This window comes from Octopus bimaculoides, chromosome 3 (assembly GCF_001194135.2).
Source record: "Octopus bimaculoides isolate UCB-OBI-ISO-001 chromosome 3, ASM119413v2, whole genome shotgun sequence".
NCBI classification, from domain to species: Eukaryota; Metazoa; Mollusca; class Cephalopoda; order Octopoda; family Octopodidae; genus Octopus; species Octopus bimaculoides.
Genome location: NC_068983.1, coordinates 80,242,554 through 80,259,663, shown reverse-complemented (window position 1 = coordinate 80,259,663; position 17,110 = coordinate 80,242,554). Strand labels below are relative to the sequence as shown.

The 17,110-nt window shown below is 30.5% G+C and overlaps 1 protein-coding gene across 7 annotated transcripts in view; it reads right to left on the bottom strand.

Moving 5' to 3' along the window:
- The window catches only part of LOC106876010 (protein TANC2), a 1,103,288-nt gene that overhangs the window by 41,247 nt on the left and 1,044,931 nt on the right, over window positions 1–17,110 (bottom strand). For 4 of the 7 annotated variants that reach the window (XM_052966231.1, XM_014924374.2, XM_014924376.2 and 1 more), the window contains 3 exons: window positions 8,370–8,612; window positions 4,390–4,596; window positions 3,398–3,499 (listed from right to left, as the gene is read on the bottom strand). In XM_052966231.1, coding sequence (XP_052822191.1) covers window positions 3,398–3,499; window positions 4,390–4,596; window positions 8,370–8,612 — 552 coding nt within the window. The remainder of the gene's footprint in view (window positions 1–3,397; window positions 3,500–4,389; window positions 4,597–8,369; window positions 8,613–17,110) is intronic. The other 3 variants (XM_052966228.1, XM_052966230.1, XM_014924375.2) reach the window with 2 other exon arrangements.

The following is a 17,110-nucleotide window of genomic DNA, read 5'->3' as shown; positions in this document are numbered from 1 at the left end:
ATATATATATATATATAATAATAATAATAATAATAATAATAATAATAATGATATTAGGGATAAAATCTAAAATTACAAGTAAAAACTCAATTAAAATCAATTTATTAAAAATTGAAATTAAATTAAGTTTCACAGTATAAAATATATATAAATATATAGTATTAGGGAAAAGAACCAAGGTTTATGAACTCATCGATGAAAAACCAATGTCACATATAGAATTCTTTTACTTAATTCAGTCACTGAACTCTGAATATACACTAAGGGACAGCATTGAAGAGCTTAGATGATCAAGTGAACCACAGGACTTAATTTTTAAATCCAGTATTCATCATGTCAGGCTCTTCTTGTCAGACAGCTAAGTTGCAGGAATGGAAGTAGATCAAAGCTGTTTATAAAGTGGTGAGAGTCAAACACACACACACGACATGCTTCTGTGTAGAAGTCATCTACAAAGTTCACTCACATGTATATGCATATGTGAATATATGTGTGCATGTACACACACACACACACACACACACGTATAATTATTGATGGTGTCCTTGGTTACATTATTAAATGTTTAAACAACAATGTAAAAAAACTATAGTTTTCAAGTAAAAAATGTAAACAGCTAAAATTGACTTTACAAACAGTCTAGAAACAGAACAACAAAAAAATGCCAGTCTTTTCTAAGATCAACATATAACAGTCATTTTGTTTTTAATCTAAATTCCAGTAAAGGAACTTTGCTAGAAACTAGGTTCTTCCTTATATGAAGAATGCAAATAATTGAAAAATAAAGAAATATGCATACATACACTAATACATATACAAATGTATAAGCAAACACACACACACACACACATACACATGCATAGAGAGCGATATATATATATATATATATATATATATATATATATAGACAGTGAATGCACCACCAAACATCTACCATTATTTTCAAACCATTAACAGAAAGAAAACATAAATCTTAATGTATTTATGTATGAAGTAATTCTAAAACTGAATCATTAAACGTTTATTCTTTATGTACTCTTAAGCTTCCCTATTTCATTGCCAAAAAATTGTGAAATTGTAGTACATCTATATTTGCAATGTGTGCAGATATGAATGAAAACCACAAAATCTTCAAAAAAATTGTTTAAGTCAATCTTTTTCTGTGATAAATTAGCTGCAATATTCTGGCATTGCAAGAAAATGGCACATTTTATTTTAGTCATAGTGTATATAATTTTCTTACATATCTTGTATGTAAAACAGAGTGTATATATATCTTAGGACTGGATTCATGTAAATTATCATTTTGGCTTTATTTTTTCTAAAAAATATTACATGCTACTACAATTAACTGATTATGAGAAAATTTTAAAAGATTCAAAGAATGAATAAAAAAAACTGAAATTTTAAATTATATTGCAAGGTTTTGTGAAAGTTTATTAGATTTGGGTTCAATGATCATAAACTAATTCAAAATTCTATTTTTCATCGTTTATTTAAAAACTAAGTTCCTGTCATTTATATTTCTTAATTTAAAGTATGTACTCATTTAATCTACCTTTCTATACTTAAGCTAACCAAGTGTTAAGAATATTTAACAGAATTTGGAACAGAACCAAGCATATCACCTACTATAAACTAACTATAAACATTATATAATAATGTTTATAGTTAACATAAAAACTCTTCTGAAAACTCAAAATGTATTTATTGTTTTTCTTATTTGAGCCTCATATTAATTTTATACATTTAGACATTTTTAATTATTTTACAAAATCTTTTCATTCAGTTTTATCATTCTCTTTCACTAATGAACAGTTCAGTTACTAAATGCCTTGAACATATTTTGATGTTATTTATGAATTAGAGAAAAAAAAGAAAACCAAAAGAGAAGATATAATATGTATGTATGTAAGCATATATATATATATATATATATATATATATATATACACACACACACACAGTGGGAGAGGAGAGAGAGAGAGAACCAGAGGGTGGCAGTTTTATTTATGTATTGATTATTAAGCTAGTAGTTGTATACTCTAACTTCAAGCATAAATTCCAAATAACATTTAGGAAACACAGAAGAATGATTGATCAATTTCTTTCACTTAATGGAGCAAAACAGAGTTAATGGGGTGAAGAACTTCAAAGAAATGCATATCAGTAGTAGGCAGTAGATCAGAGACAACTGCAGTGTAAGGGATTTTGTCATATAGGGCATGATAAATACTTAGCTGATGTATGATCTTTAACAGAAAAATTACTCCTATTTTCTTTTTTTTTTTTGCTAAAACTGACCAACATTACATCTAAATACGTTTAATTTCAATAGAACAAATTTAATTATCTCTACTGTGGGAGAGAAATTTGTTAATTATAGACAATAAAGTTTATTGATAGTTTGATTTCAGATTTGAAAGAGTGTCACATTAAAACACTTTCAGTGTGTTAACAACTACACTGGAAGGTTTATGATCCAACATATCTATAATGGGTAAATAAGGGTACTGGGATAGAACAAACATTTTAAACTAGGATACTAATTAATACAAATTGACCAGAGATATCAATTAACTAAATGATTTATCCCTTTAAATCTAGTTTTGTTTTAACCACTCAGAATATTTCAATACTGTAGACTTGTGAGAATGTATATATTCAGTTTAATGTTTAGCTACTGAAATCAATATAAACATATATATATATATATAGAAGGTTGTTTGTTATGGCCAGTCAGAGAGTGACCATTGGTTTTGCACCTATAAAGTGCTTAGCTGTATAGGTGACTCATCAGATTCAAATGGTCAGAAGTACATAACCTCACTACAACTCTTTTCTTTCTTTTTTTTTTATGACTGGAGTTGTAGAGAGGTTATGTGCCTCTGATCATTTGAGCCTGACCAGTTGCCTATACAGTAAAGCATTTTATAGGTGCAAAACCAATAGTCAGTCTCTGACTGGCCATAACAGACAACCTTCTAAATATATTACTGCTCTAATGTTTTAGAGTGTGCTTCTTTTTTTTTTTTTGATATATGAACGATTTAAGATGTATATAAATACATATATATAACTTTTTGCTCTTAATATCCAGTCTTTTATCATTAAAAAATATTTGTTCTTTTCGGGATCAGAATTGGTTAAAAAAAAGTATCAATTGAAATTTTGTATACAACGTTAAGATTAATTACACATTTTCATGAAATCAAGGATATTGAGCTTCTGGAAATTTCATTTCAAAATCAACAAATTACTTTAACAATTTAGTAGAAGTGTGTGCATATGTGAGTGTGCATGTGTGTGTGTATTTGTGTGCATGTGTATGTGCATATGAGAGAAAGTGAATGAGTGAGTGAATTAAAGAAATTATTCAAGCGCAAATTGAATTTACCATCAGAAAGAAGTCCAATGCTACCTCGGGTAGAAGACAGACGTAGGGAAGACTTTCTTTTCCCAAACAATTGCAGATCTTCTATGGGTCCTGGAGTAACAGCTGTAAAAAGTACCAGGTATATGAAATTGTAGCTAAATGATTTTTTTTCTTTATTCTTTTGACTATAGAAAAAATACATTTATACTGAGTGGTTAGTAAGTTGCTGATCTTCTTATACTATATTATGATATTGCTTGAAGATTCATTTCAAATTGGTTGGTGATTTTTATTTTTAGTAAAATTATGGTTCAATGATTTACATTAAAAGAAAATTGTTAAAACACATAGCAGTTTAATAGTTCTAATTAATCTTGAACAGATTGATTTTAATGTTTAATAGAATGAGGAATAGCTCCTGATGATAACTGAAGTTTCTTTCTAAATGTAATTAATATTTGCAAAAATTTCGTAATTTTCAGGATTTATTTTATATTTTCAGTGAATAGGCTCCTACCCTTTACTGCTAACATAAAGCCACTTATAAGCAAATCTAAATATTATTTCTTGGAAGATATACTAACAATAAAAAGGTACAACTAGATGGAAATGAATTAGCTAAATAGTATTAGTCAATCTTTGATGACACTTGTATTTCTTATTGTATATAAAAAGAATGAAAACAATTTGTTAAAAGAAAGATATACCTATCTATCTGAATAAAAGCTGCAGATTTAATTGAAAAATATTAATATAAAAGACATTAATTCATTATTGAAGCAAGAAAAAAAAGAGAAGAAAAATTTTGAAAATTAAACTATATTTTACAAAATGAAAAAGAAGAATAAATGTAAAAGAAAAATGCAAATGGATGTAAAGAGATATTGTCTGTGTTAAGGCAGCTGTCCTATTCAATGACCGATAGGAGTGTTGTCAAGGCAATGGTAATGACCTTCCTGGTTGTTTGTGATTGCACTGCTGATAGAAAGGCATTGCTGAAGAATAAAACTCACTGTTTATTGAATGCGGCCTTTGCATTGTGTGGAGTGGACTGGCTCCGTTGCCAATGCTAAAACTCCTCAGCGATGTCATACTGTCAGAGGCAGTGCAGGCCTGTGTACAGTTTGTGTACAACGAATGAAGGTGGTGGTGATGGTTGTGGTGATGGTGAGAGATATTGCGGGGTGGGCCATGCAGACCATGTTCACTGCCAGACGAAACTGAAATAACAGCAACAAAATAAATGGGTAAATCATTTTAGAAACTGAGATTTTTATATTGAAAGAAGTAGGATATAATAAAAGCAAAGCAGAAAAAAAACAAACAAAATTTCTGAAACATGCAGTTCAGATTTCTGAAATATTAATTAGGATTTTGTTTCAAATATGAAGAAAAAAATATTTTAAAATATCATTGAAGCAAGTCAGTCTGAAAGTAAAACATGAAGGATTTCTGTCTATAGAAGCATGATCAACATCATCAAGCAAGTGGAAGTAAATTATTTTTCTCAACACACACTTTGTTTAGGCCAGTATCAAAGATATAAGCATAAAAGCAGAACAAACATAGGAGATGCTAGCCAGTGTTTAATAGAATGTTAAAGGAAATGGTGCTGTTAACATATTTCCAACCATTACTTACATATTTAAGATAAGCCTACTTTTGATGTAATCCATGAAATTGCTTAATTGTATAAAATCTATAGTAAATGGCATTGAATATTTATGCAGAATGAATAAATTTACTTCTTTTATGAATCTGATTATAATGATTGTTTATAAATTTATTATTTAACCTTTTAAATGCAGAGAAACCTGCTTATTTTTAAATGTCCGACAATATCACAGTAGCAAAATTAACTTTCTTTCATTTCTTCAGAGAAATTAAGTTACTCCTCATGTATTATTTGCATACAATTTCCTTATATGGTGAAATTTTCTTTTGAATGTTTCCATTTAATAGGAAGATTGTATAGACAAATACTCTTCTATAAAATAACAGCCAAATGTAATATGCAAATGATCACTTCATTCCTTTGAAGGTGTTCTAATGTTTTTATTTATTTATGTATTTATTTATTTACTTTACATACATTTTAATAGCATGCTATCACACAAACACATGGTCATTAACATAATTACTAATCATCATTGTATTTTTATTTGAATAGCTTATAATATTGCCTTTTTACATCACCTTTTTTTCAAGTATTTGATCGATATCTTCTAAGATCAAATTTAATTAATTTCATTTGATGTAGTTTTGGTATACCTCTGCCACAATTATTGCAAGCATAACTATTTTCTGTCAATCATTCTCATAATAATAAAGTATCTATTCATTCTCAATATGTTTTGGCAGATTTGAACATGAATATCTGATCACTGTTGTTTTTCATCATTGGAGAACATCCCCATTTAGATAATGTGTGTTATGAACAGACTAAATAGAAACTTTATTGTTTGGACTCTCATTGTTCTGCATGCACCTCATGATTAATTCTCATGTTTTTACTAACATGGTAACATACACCTTTTTCTCATGTAGTATGTAGGTCTGTAACCTTTTTCTTTTCAAAATCCCAACCATATTCTGTTAAAAATTGAAAACTTTCAATGGCAATTCATCAGAACATTTTAATTTGAGATTGAGTAAAATATAAAAATGGGTATAAAATGACAAAGAATGATGATAGTTCTGTATTGTCCTTAAACAACATGTATACATCTTAAACTTATTGCTTGTATGAAAATTATGTACTTTAACTCATAACTTTACTCAAACACTTTTAAATGCATTCATATGTTCTATGTCCAAAACTAATTATATCTATAACCAAAGTCACTACAGTAAGTCGATATCATACATGTCTTAAATGATAACAAAACCTCTTAGGACCATTGTTAAGAGTGATATTTCTAACTTATTGTAGATATTTAACTAGTCAAGTGTAGATGTTTTAATATTAAAACTCAAAGATTATAAATTTCTAGACATATAGGGTATATAGAGTGTATGTATATGTACATAGATTTATGTTTTATTTATAAATCCTTGTAGCTGATGCCCAATGTGAAACTCTAAAGAAAAACTGAGTGAGGAGGAAAGTGAGAGTTTAATCTGAATATTTACAACAAATTGGACTTTAGAAAAAACACTCAATCAACATGTTATGGTATTAAACTGAGTAGCATATAGGCCTACTACATATGTATTGTTTGTACAAACAAATTTAATATATTATTCTATGATGATTAAATGTTTACCTACTTATCAACTTGCACATTCTTGAAGAGTATGCTCCTTTAATAGCTAGCTAATCTTATTCACATCGAGCGAGATCGTTGCCAGTGCCCCTGGACTGGCTTGTGCGGGTGGCACATAAAAGACACCATTTCGAGCGTGGCCGTTGCCAGTATCGCCTGACTGGCCTTCGTGCAGGTGACACGTAAAAGCACCTACTACACTCTCTGAGTGGTTGACGTTAGGAAGGGCATCCAGCTGTAGAAACTCTGCCAAGTTTAGATTGGAGCCTGGTGTTGCCATCCGGTTTCACCAGTCCTCAGTCAAATCGTCCAACCCATGCTAGCATGGAATGCGGACGTTAAACGATGAATGACGATGAGTAGGAATTGTTAAAATGGATTGAAATAGCAGCTATTTTCTAGAAAAGTTGCTGGAAAGTAGTGCTCTGTTTTATCTAAAGAAACATTAAATCAGGTATGAGATATTGATATATCGGCAATGAACAAATCACCTTTAGCCTGTCAGGCAACTTGTCTTATGTACAAGTCTAAAATCTTGTAGATGATATATATCATACTTATATAACTGGTTCTTTTCCATGGACAAAAGACAATGTATGATGTGTGTATACATATACACACACACACATATACATGCAGTATAGAGCCATCTACAAAGATTAAAGTATTTACTAGTAGAGGTCATAGTTTGTGTTGTGTTTTGAAGAAATCGCATAATTTGAAACTGAATTTTATAAATATATTTATAGAATGCCTGTTGCCATTTTTGTAACAACATTAAAAAATTATTAATTGTCAAGAGGGTAAACAGTAAATATAACAGAATAAAATCTGGGTAAAGTAATCTTTCTTTCATTCAGAAAAGCCTTTAATTTTAAACCATCAACATGTAAAAAAATGGTTTTATTAAATAATCACCAAGTGGTAGTAATAGTCACATATGAAAAATGTTCCCTGCAATGTTTAATGGCAACATTTTATCACTTTACATAACATGATGTGTCTACATTTGTTCTTAGATAAAAGAACCATAAATAAGCATTAAGATGACTGAAATATAAAAGATCAGTACTCAATATTTGGTGAAAACGTTTACATAGAACAGGGTGGAGAAAACATATTCTGGTGTCAACTGATTTCATTTTAGTACAAAAAAAAAAAGAAAAAAAAAAGAAAAAAACATTTGGAAATTGACAATAAATATATTGAGAAATGAGAGAAACTAATAGCCTCTTGAAAAATAATAATGTAATATGATTACCAATATCAACTCACACCATAATTATGTATAAAGAGGAAATTTTCATTTGCCCTGAAATGCAATACCTCATTCACTAAGCCATTGATATCATGACAAAATAATTGGAAACTAATGAAAGTAAGCATATTTTCCTCCTCACAATTAAATAGCCCTATTCAAGATATGATCATTTTGTCTCTTTTAACAGATATAACTGTGCATCCAAGTTACTTGATATATGTGATAGAGTTCAATTTACACTGCTTTTGGAATACAAAACATCTAAGACAAATTTATTTTTACCAATGTATAAATGGTACATCAAGAAGTTCGTTCTCAGTAATACAACCTTTGATAAAGAAGTGAAATTTTTTTCTGTCAAGCATCTACAAATCTTTCAAAGACCTAAGTGAAAAATTAAACTTCTTTAAAAAAAGAATCATATTAATGAACACCAATAAACACTGACATTTCTTTATTAACTTACCCGTTAATGTTGAAATGGGACTGGTATCAGAGATGCCTTTATCTGGTGTGGTCTCACTGCTGGTTAGTGAAGAGATACTAGTAAAAGCCTCTTCTTTACAGTTGCCTTCTTTGCTGCCTGTGGACATTTGTTCACTGCTGGAGAGTTCTTCTAGCAACAGGCCAAGTCGAGCCATAAGGTCATTTTGAGCAACATCTGGTGGAGGTGGTGGAGGGCTGTTCCCTTTACAAACTGCTGGCATTCCTTAGCAAATGGAATTCAAATTAAATTGTTAAGGCATTGGCAACTTGGTAAAAATGATACAGTTGCTTTACAAAATTAATTTGTGCAAGTGAAGGAATGAATCCTAATATTCCTCCCATTATAATCCCACTTGCATACAAATGTATATACATATGTGTATATACATAAGACAGATAACTAAAGAAACAAAAGAACATCAAGTGATCTTACACTTTGATGATTTGAAGCAGCCTTTGATATAATCTAGTGGAAGATCCTCAAGAGGATGACAACAAAAATAACTGTAAACCAAGTATGGTGGAATGTTCAAGAAATTCACTTCCTGTGTGTGTGTGTGTGTGTGTGTGTATGTGTGTGTGTGTGTGTGTAAATAAACACACACACATATTGCAGACATGGAAATCTGGCATAGAATTATGATAAAATATATATATAACGTAGGAAAGTAACGGTTCCAACTTAAGCAAGCTACCCCATCACTCTTACCATTTTATGCTTCTGCTCTTTCACACAGACCCTTGACATTACTCTCATTCTCACTTCTGTCTTCTTCATTATTTCTCTCCAAAACTTCCAGCTGTTATTCTCTACTACCATCCTCTCACAACAATAAATTTCTTTCATCCATCATTCTTTAACCTCTAATCCTTCAACCAAGATGGGTGGGTGGGACTCTTTTTCACTTTTTGAACAACACAGCAACTTTACTAGTGCTGGTGCCAAGGAAAAAAGCAAACCAGTGCACACTGTAAATGGCCGATCAATTGAATTGAGAACTGATAATGCAGTGATCTGCAGTTTATGCATAAAGTTCATTGAAATGATTTACAAACCTTTTCAAACAAAAATGGTTCCTTGGAAGAGAACTGTGCTTAACTCCAAAAGGGAGGCAAACTCTTGACTTTGTTTGAAAAGTTAAACAGAGTTCACTCCAAAAGAGATCTCTTTGGTTGAAATGATTAGCAAATCATTGAGAATAAATCCTGTTACTCTGACTTACACAATGCACTGAGTTCTTAACTGAAGTAGTCTTTTTCAACTATAAGCACTTTAATAAAGACACACACACACACACACACACACACACATACATACATATGCATGACAAAATTCTCCATGTTGGTTCCTTGGTACCCATTGTGTCTCATGAAGGCTGCAATTCACAGCTTGGTTAAAGGGGTTACATGAAATTTAACACAAAATCAAGCTGAAGTACCAAGTCACTTTCTTCTGAGGAATAATTATACTTTTAAGGCATCACAAAACACAAAGGGTACAAAGGAATCCACATGGAAAATTTTGCCATCAAGTGAAGCAAGAGTTATGCTAATTATTATTTTTTTAAGTATAATAAATCATTTTTATTTTCACTATTTTTACTAATTATTTTGCTTTTACAAAGTTATCCCGCAGAATGAAGAATGTTTCATTTTGATTGGGAGTTATCTGATTAAGTAACCCATGTTTTCTGCCTTAGCCAATGGAATAAATTGGCTCCAATACCATCGTGGACAAAGGTACATTTCATTACAAAAGAGCTAACTGCCATCTGAATTTGTAAGTATGAAGCTTAAAGTAATGATATATTCACCTGATTGAGCACTATGAACAAATTGATATTCACATCAAAAAGGTGTGGAATGGAAAAAATACCACATAATCTCACTTGAAAACATGATACCACCAAGAATACTAATTTAAAAGCATAATAACCAATACATTGTATGTAAAAAAAAATGAAATGAACTAACAAAGGACCAACATATAAACTCAGAAAAAAAATTTGGCTTCAGCCTCTGCTCCCCCCCCCCCCCCCCACACCAAAAAAAAATTAGAATCAGGTCATATTTCAAATATGTTATCATCAATAGAAAAAATATAGAGAGTAGATGTTGAATCTGCTGATCATACAGTAAAATGTATGCCAGATTGATTCAAATATGTTTAAGGCTACATAGTGATAGCACATCCATTTAAGTTAAGAAGTAAGTTCAGATGCCATATCTTGCGAACTACATTTAGTTTTAAAAGGCAGAACAACTACACATTAAAACTGGAATACTGAAAAAGGTATACAATGGTTGAAGAAGTCACCATCTATATGCAATTAAAAACTTGAGATTTTAAATTTATATTACTCCATCTTTAGAATGAGAGATGCAACTTCTTTACCATGCCTCCATATAAAAGAATTTGAACTTCAAGCATTTCCCTGTACAAAGAGACTTTCAACTGTAAAGTTGCTGAACCCAAAATTCACAACTGGCTAATAACATAACATAGGACTTGACATGTAAAATCAAGCTGAACTACCAATTCTGAATAAGCCAGGTAGAGTTGCTCCTCTCTTAGGAAAAGTATGTTCTTGCAGGCACCACAAGACACAAAGTGTACTGAGAAACACATAACAAACATACCAGCCAACCAAGCAAGAATTATGCTAATTATTATTTTGCTAACTATTATGAACTATTATTATTATCTTTCAAAAATATTTGATTTTTGCTTATCATTGCTTATCATTATTTATGCATATTTTAAGGCGGCAAACTGGCAGTATCATTAGCACACTTGATGAAATGCTTAGCAGTATTTTGCCCATCGCTACATTCTGAGTTCAAATTTTGTCAAGGTCGACTTTGCTTTTCATCCTTTTGGGGTTGATAAAATAAGTACTGGTTGAATACTGGGGTTGATGTAATCGACTCATCCCCCTCCTCCAAGCTGCCCTTGCAGCAAAAATTTGAAATAATTATTTATGCATATTTTGGTTACAAGATTTCTAATATCAAGCAGTTGTTTCACAGTATGTAAAAGTTTCATTTCAGTTGGGAGTCATCACTTCTTAAGAGTGACTCATGTGGTCTGGTTCAGCCAATGAAATAGTAAGACCCCTAACACTATCTTGAACAAAGGAGCACATCATTACACTACATCATGCAATCTTAATGATACATAAAAGTGAAACTTAAGTAATGCTAAACAGTCCAGTCAGATATATACAATCATACTTTATACTATATACTGAGTACCTTTTCTCTTCATTAAAGCAGCACACAGCTACGTAAAAAGATTTACATAAATGTAAGTGTTTACACTATATCCATCCTAGCTTTGGTTTTTCTGTAAAATTTGATATTGAAATGGATGTCATTTTACACCAAATTGCTAAATGGTTTTATAGTTCAAAGTTCTCTGTGAAGTGGGCATCATATCTATTATCAAAGGTGAGTAAATCAAATGTTTCGTGTCTCAGAGCAAAATGCAATACTCTTGAAATAATATGAACATATGATCCTAAATAGCTCAACATCACAACTATTGGCTAGTATATCTAGCTCTCGATTTCACTTGCTCCAGGTAATTCTGTAAGAGCAGACAACAACCTGTCTCTTTCTACAATATTTAACATCTAAATACCAACCTCAAAATCCTTGCTGCCCCCAATAAAGCAGTTTTCTGAGTATATTCTAACCTCATGTCAATCCCATTTTCTATAACAGACTTCTCAAGCTTGGTTGTAAATGCTCCTAGTAACCCCACAACTACAAGGATGGCAGTTGCTCTTTTCATTGCCTATGTTCCTGCAATTTCATCTTTCAGTGGCTTGTACCTCTCAATTTTTCCAGTTCTTTATCAGCCATTCATACATCTCCAAGTATGGCAATATCTATAATCTTGGTTTCCTTCATCAGTTTATAAAATTCAACAATGTCTGGTCTCCAAATATCAATCACTGAATCATACTGGATTGTAAAATCTCACAAGATCTTATACTCATTATTCTTGGTGATGCCTTCTACAATAGTTTATGCTCATATCATTTCAATGTCCTTACAAGATCATAATTCTCACACAATCTCCACCCATTTTCATGCCTCCTTTTGTATTCCTTTTGGATCAGTTTGCTACACTCATTCACAATATGTAAAACTGTTTTGTTTTTGCTGTCACACATCCTTCAAAGGGGTGGTTCACTACTCTTATCTGTTTGGAACTTGGTGTAATTAGTTCTCAGAGATTGTTCCTGAGTGCATCCTTTCAGATCACTTTTACTTAGCCACTTCCAGGTGTCAGTCTTGTTTTTCCCTTCCATTTCTCTGAGGTACTGCCTGTGCATTGTTTTCACTCTCCAGATGTTCAATCTTTGTTCTCCATCATGTTTCTTAAATTCTTTTGGGTGTGTGACATTTTCACTAGGTATCATGTTGCTACATCTAACAGCAACAATCAAAGGTTCAATCAGTTGTTTGATGTACCATTCCAGATTGTCATCTATATACAACAGGTGATTCAACTTTCCTCCATTTTTCAAGGTGTACCACGATGTCACTTTCCATAATATCTGTGTGAGGAGTATCATACAAATCACAAATAGCAATGGTGACAGACTATCTCCCTGAAATATGCTTCTCCTGACGTTAGAATTTTTTTCAGGTTGAGTTGCCCATCCTGCTCCAAAGGTCCCTGAATAAGGATTGTTTAAGGATGTTGAACAAAACACCCATGTTTCCAAAGGTGAATTATCCAAACTCCAAAGAATTCCTCTCAACATATGACTATGATGCTCTCGCACTACTTTTGCTCATGATCAGAGACGCACATATCGTCAGCCACCAAGGGACATGCTCAACTGGTTATGGTCAAGCAACTGACAAACAAATCTGTGGTATTGAGCAGAAAATTTGATGTAGCCCATCTTTTATACCAAGTCAAAACAATATACATGATAACACTTCCAATCAGTTAAGATCAGAAGTCATAAGAGCCACTACCTGGTACTGCATCAGGGCATTTATTATTATTATTATTATTATTATCATTAATATTATTCACAGAGTTCTTAAAATGTATGCTTCTCCATACACATCTTAATTAATTATTTTTTTTTTGTTTTTCTAAATCAGATAACAAAGAACGTTGATCTGACATTAATGGCACACTCTTATTGGTGAAATTTTTGTTTTGCAAAGTGAAATCTTTAAGAAAGTACTCATTTCAAAGAACACTACAAGATTTATCTCTTACATTTGATCAATACAATTTCTGAATAAATATACTGTAATACATATGGGATCAACAACTCACTGATCTCAGAAAGTGACACATAGGTGCACAGATATTGTAATCAGTTTTAAGTTGTGAGGAAAGGAACTAATGATTCCATTAACATCTAATACAACACACTATACAAATGTTTTAGAACAATTCTGAATACTGGAAACTTGATAAAAAAAAAAAAAAAATAGTTCTTTAAAAATAAAAAAAGTATAGTTTTATTTCCATCTCTCCTCACACACATCCGCTGATATAAAAAAAATAAAAAACACTCACGCATAAATGAAACTGTGATTGTTTTCATTATAATTATCATCATATTCAATATTGATAGCGTCACTAAATATTGTATTATCATTATTGTGTTACATTAAAAAGTGTTGAAAAAGTAATAACATAAAACCTCAATAAACTAACATCTTTTTGCTTATATCTCAGTAATAATTACTTTTATAATAATTTTACAAACATCTGATGACCACTATCATTATACAAAGATCAAAAGGTATACTTTTTTGTCATAGTATATAAGGATAGGTTAAAGTGCATAAATAAATAATTCATTATTTCAATGACATCTACAAAACTATTTTTATTAATATTCTTAGGATTTATAGATATATTATCTTGAATATACAAGAAGGCAAAGAAATGTAGAAATGCATTATTGATAAATGCATGAATACTTTGTTGCAGGATCAAAGCTACTTTACATTGTTAGAGGGAAGCAATACGATTGGAAGGTACCAAAAATCAGTTAAATCTTTTGCAAACAACCGATGGTAGAAATGTTTCACAGAAGTCTTAAATCTATTATAAAAGTGGACAAAACTTTGGGGAGGAAGATAAAATGGTTGGATTTTAAAGAGATATTATCTTAGTAACTTTTTGAGAGTAAATAGTTCAAACAATACACTATACAGAATTTATTCATTAGTAAGATACATGAAAGCACATGCATATCTGTACCTTCTACAATATTATGTCTTTTAGTTTTGAAGTTTTTAATACTTAAGAAACCATAGAAATAACCTTTATTCTACCAACAATTTATTCGAAATACAATTCAGCTGGATAGAACATATATATATGAAAATCAGTCTAAACAACTTTCCAACCAATGATCAGGGACACATATCTCACTTGATGTTCAGAAAGTGCTTATTTCAGTTTAGCTCCAACATTACAGAGTTTGTCTCATCTACTACAGTTTCACTTATTACAAACACACACACACACAAAATATATGTATGTATAATTTACTTTATTAGTAACATCACTATTAAAAGAATATATATGTCTTATATCACTAATGAGGTAACCATGAGATTTTTCTAAAATGATAAAATTAGTTGTATTACTCTTGATTCACTATGGTATAGTAACATTATCAGAAGGTGGACATATTTCTAATACTTCTACATTCCATTTATTAGTAGTTTCCATGTGTTTCACTTTCAAAATTTTAAAAAATAAAAGACGAGCAATAGTTTAGATGTGTCCCATCAATTGATAATTCTAATATACAACAATCAATCAAAAGTAATAGAACAAATTCAAGCTTGTTTTGAAGTTTCATAGTTAACTTATTGGTGATATAATGTAAGTATATAATCTTCTAACAATGCCACTAATAAAGTACATTGGAACACATGATTTGAACTTATGAATTAGCTAACAATCTATAACTATACTTACAAAATGGCCAAAATAAATACAACTCTTATTTTTAACAAGTTCTTTAAAAATAATCACTCTTTGAAAGCACAATAAATTATAGCTATTTTTCACAAAAACTACTTTTTTTTTATTAGTATAAACACTTCTAAAGATTATTTTCTCTCTTCAAGAGCTTGAAGGCATATTTACTTTATTGTACCTGCTTCCAACAAGTTTCCTTTGTTAGATATATATCAAATTACCTGTACAATAAAAGGATTTAAGGAATTGGCCTTTAAAGTACTTTATATCTATTCTAGGATCAGAGGATTGTAATGAGTCTAGTCTCAAAATAGTCTATTAGAGCTAGTCGACTTCATTCTCTAATATCACGCACTACAAGACAATCTAGTTATACAGAAATAGAGCAATGACAATAGATATCTATGTATTATTGATAGCTTGTAAATGACTTCTACTGAAGTTGTTTAACAAGCCAATTTCCCACTTAACTTACCTATTTCCTATTCAATTTACCAAATTTAGAACATATCTAAAGATTTCATATTGGTAGTATTATACAAGCACATGCAAACAAACATCTGAAGATAATGATGAAGGTAACAAGAGAAATTATTATTATTGTTATATTATCATTTAAAGTAATAGTAATAGAAGCAGTAAAAGTAGTAGTATTAGGAACAACAGTAGTAATAGGAACAGTAGTTGCAGTATTAGGAGCAGCAGTAGTATTAGGAGCAGCACCAATAGAGACAACAGCAGAAACAAAAAATTAAAAATATAAAAAAAAAACAACTTGATTTTCTTCTAAAACAATAATTTTACAGTGAAACTTCATAGACATTTTATTTATATTTTTTACTCATAGATTTGTAAAGATGCAATGTTAAAATACACTTCCTGAAATGAAAAAGTTGTTTCCATTGCAAAATTTTCATAGAACACCACAAAATTTTAAATTGCAATTTAAGAATAAAGAAATCACAATGCATTAAAAACAAAAAAGAATAATGTATAAAAAGAAAAAAAATGTTTAAAATATAATACATATGAAATTCTTCAAAATTTAGTAGAAGTTCTAAATTTCAATACTAAAATATCACAAGCTGATTGTTATTAAATTCTTTAAAGTTCAACGAAAAGTAAAGAAAACAACATATATGGATTGAATTTATTAAAAAAAAAGCTTAAACTGAATAAAATTTGACATTTTATGTTTATAATAACTAAGTAATCTAAATTATCAGTAGCAATAAAAAAGAAGTAGATGGTTATAAGATCCAGGACAAAATGCCTTCCAGTGTTTATTTAGGTTCCCATGTTTTGATTCAAATCCTGCTGGGAGTGTTTTCCATTTCTAGGTCCAAGAAAAATATTAATCAAGTACTGGAGTCAATTCAATCAACTACATGCTATCCAAAATATGTGTGTGTGTGTATGTGTGTGTGTGTAAATGGTACAAAATGGATTGAATGATATTCTTTATTTAAAATCACTATAATTGTTTTGACACATTCTTACACTCATAGTACATTGGTGAGATGATATTATTATGTTGCATAATCGCTATCACCTTTTCAAAGTATAAGGTAAACTTCTTCAGGTGATTGTTTAAATAAGTTCTTTGTTAGATTATACTGTCATTTCACTCAGTGTGCATAACCAAAGTTGTGTTTTTTTTGTATATATATTTATGGATTGAATGATATATATATATATATATATAGAGAGAGAGAGAGAGAGAGAGAGAGAGAGAGAGA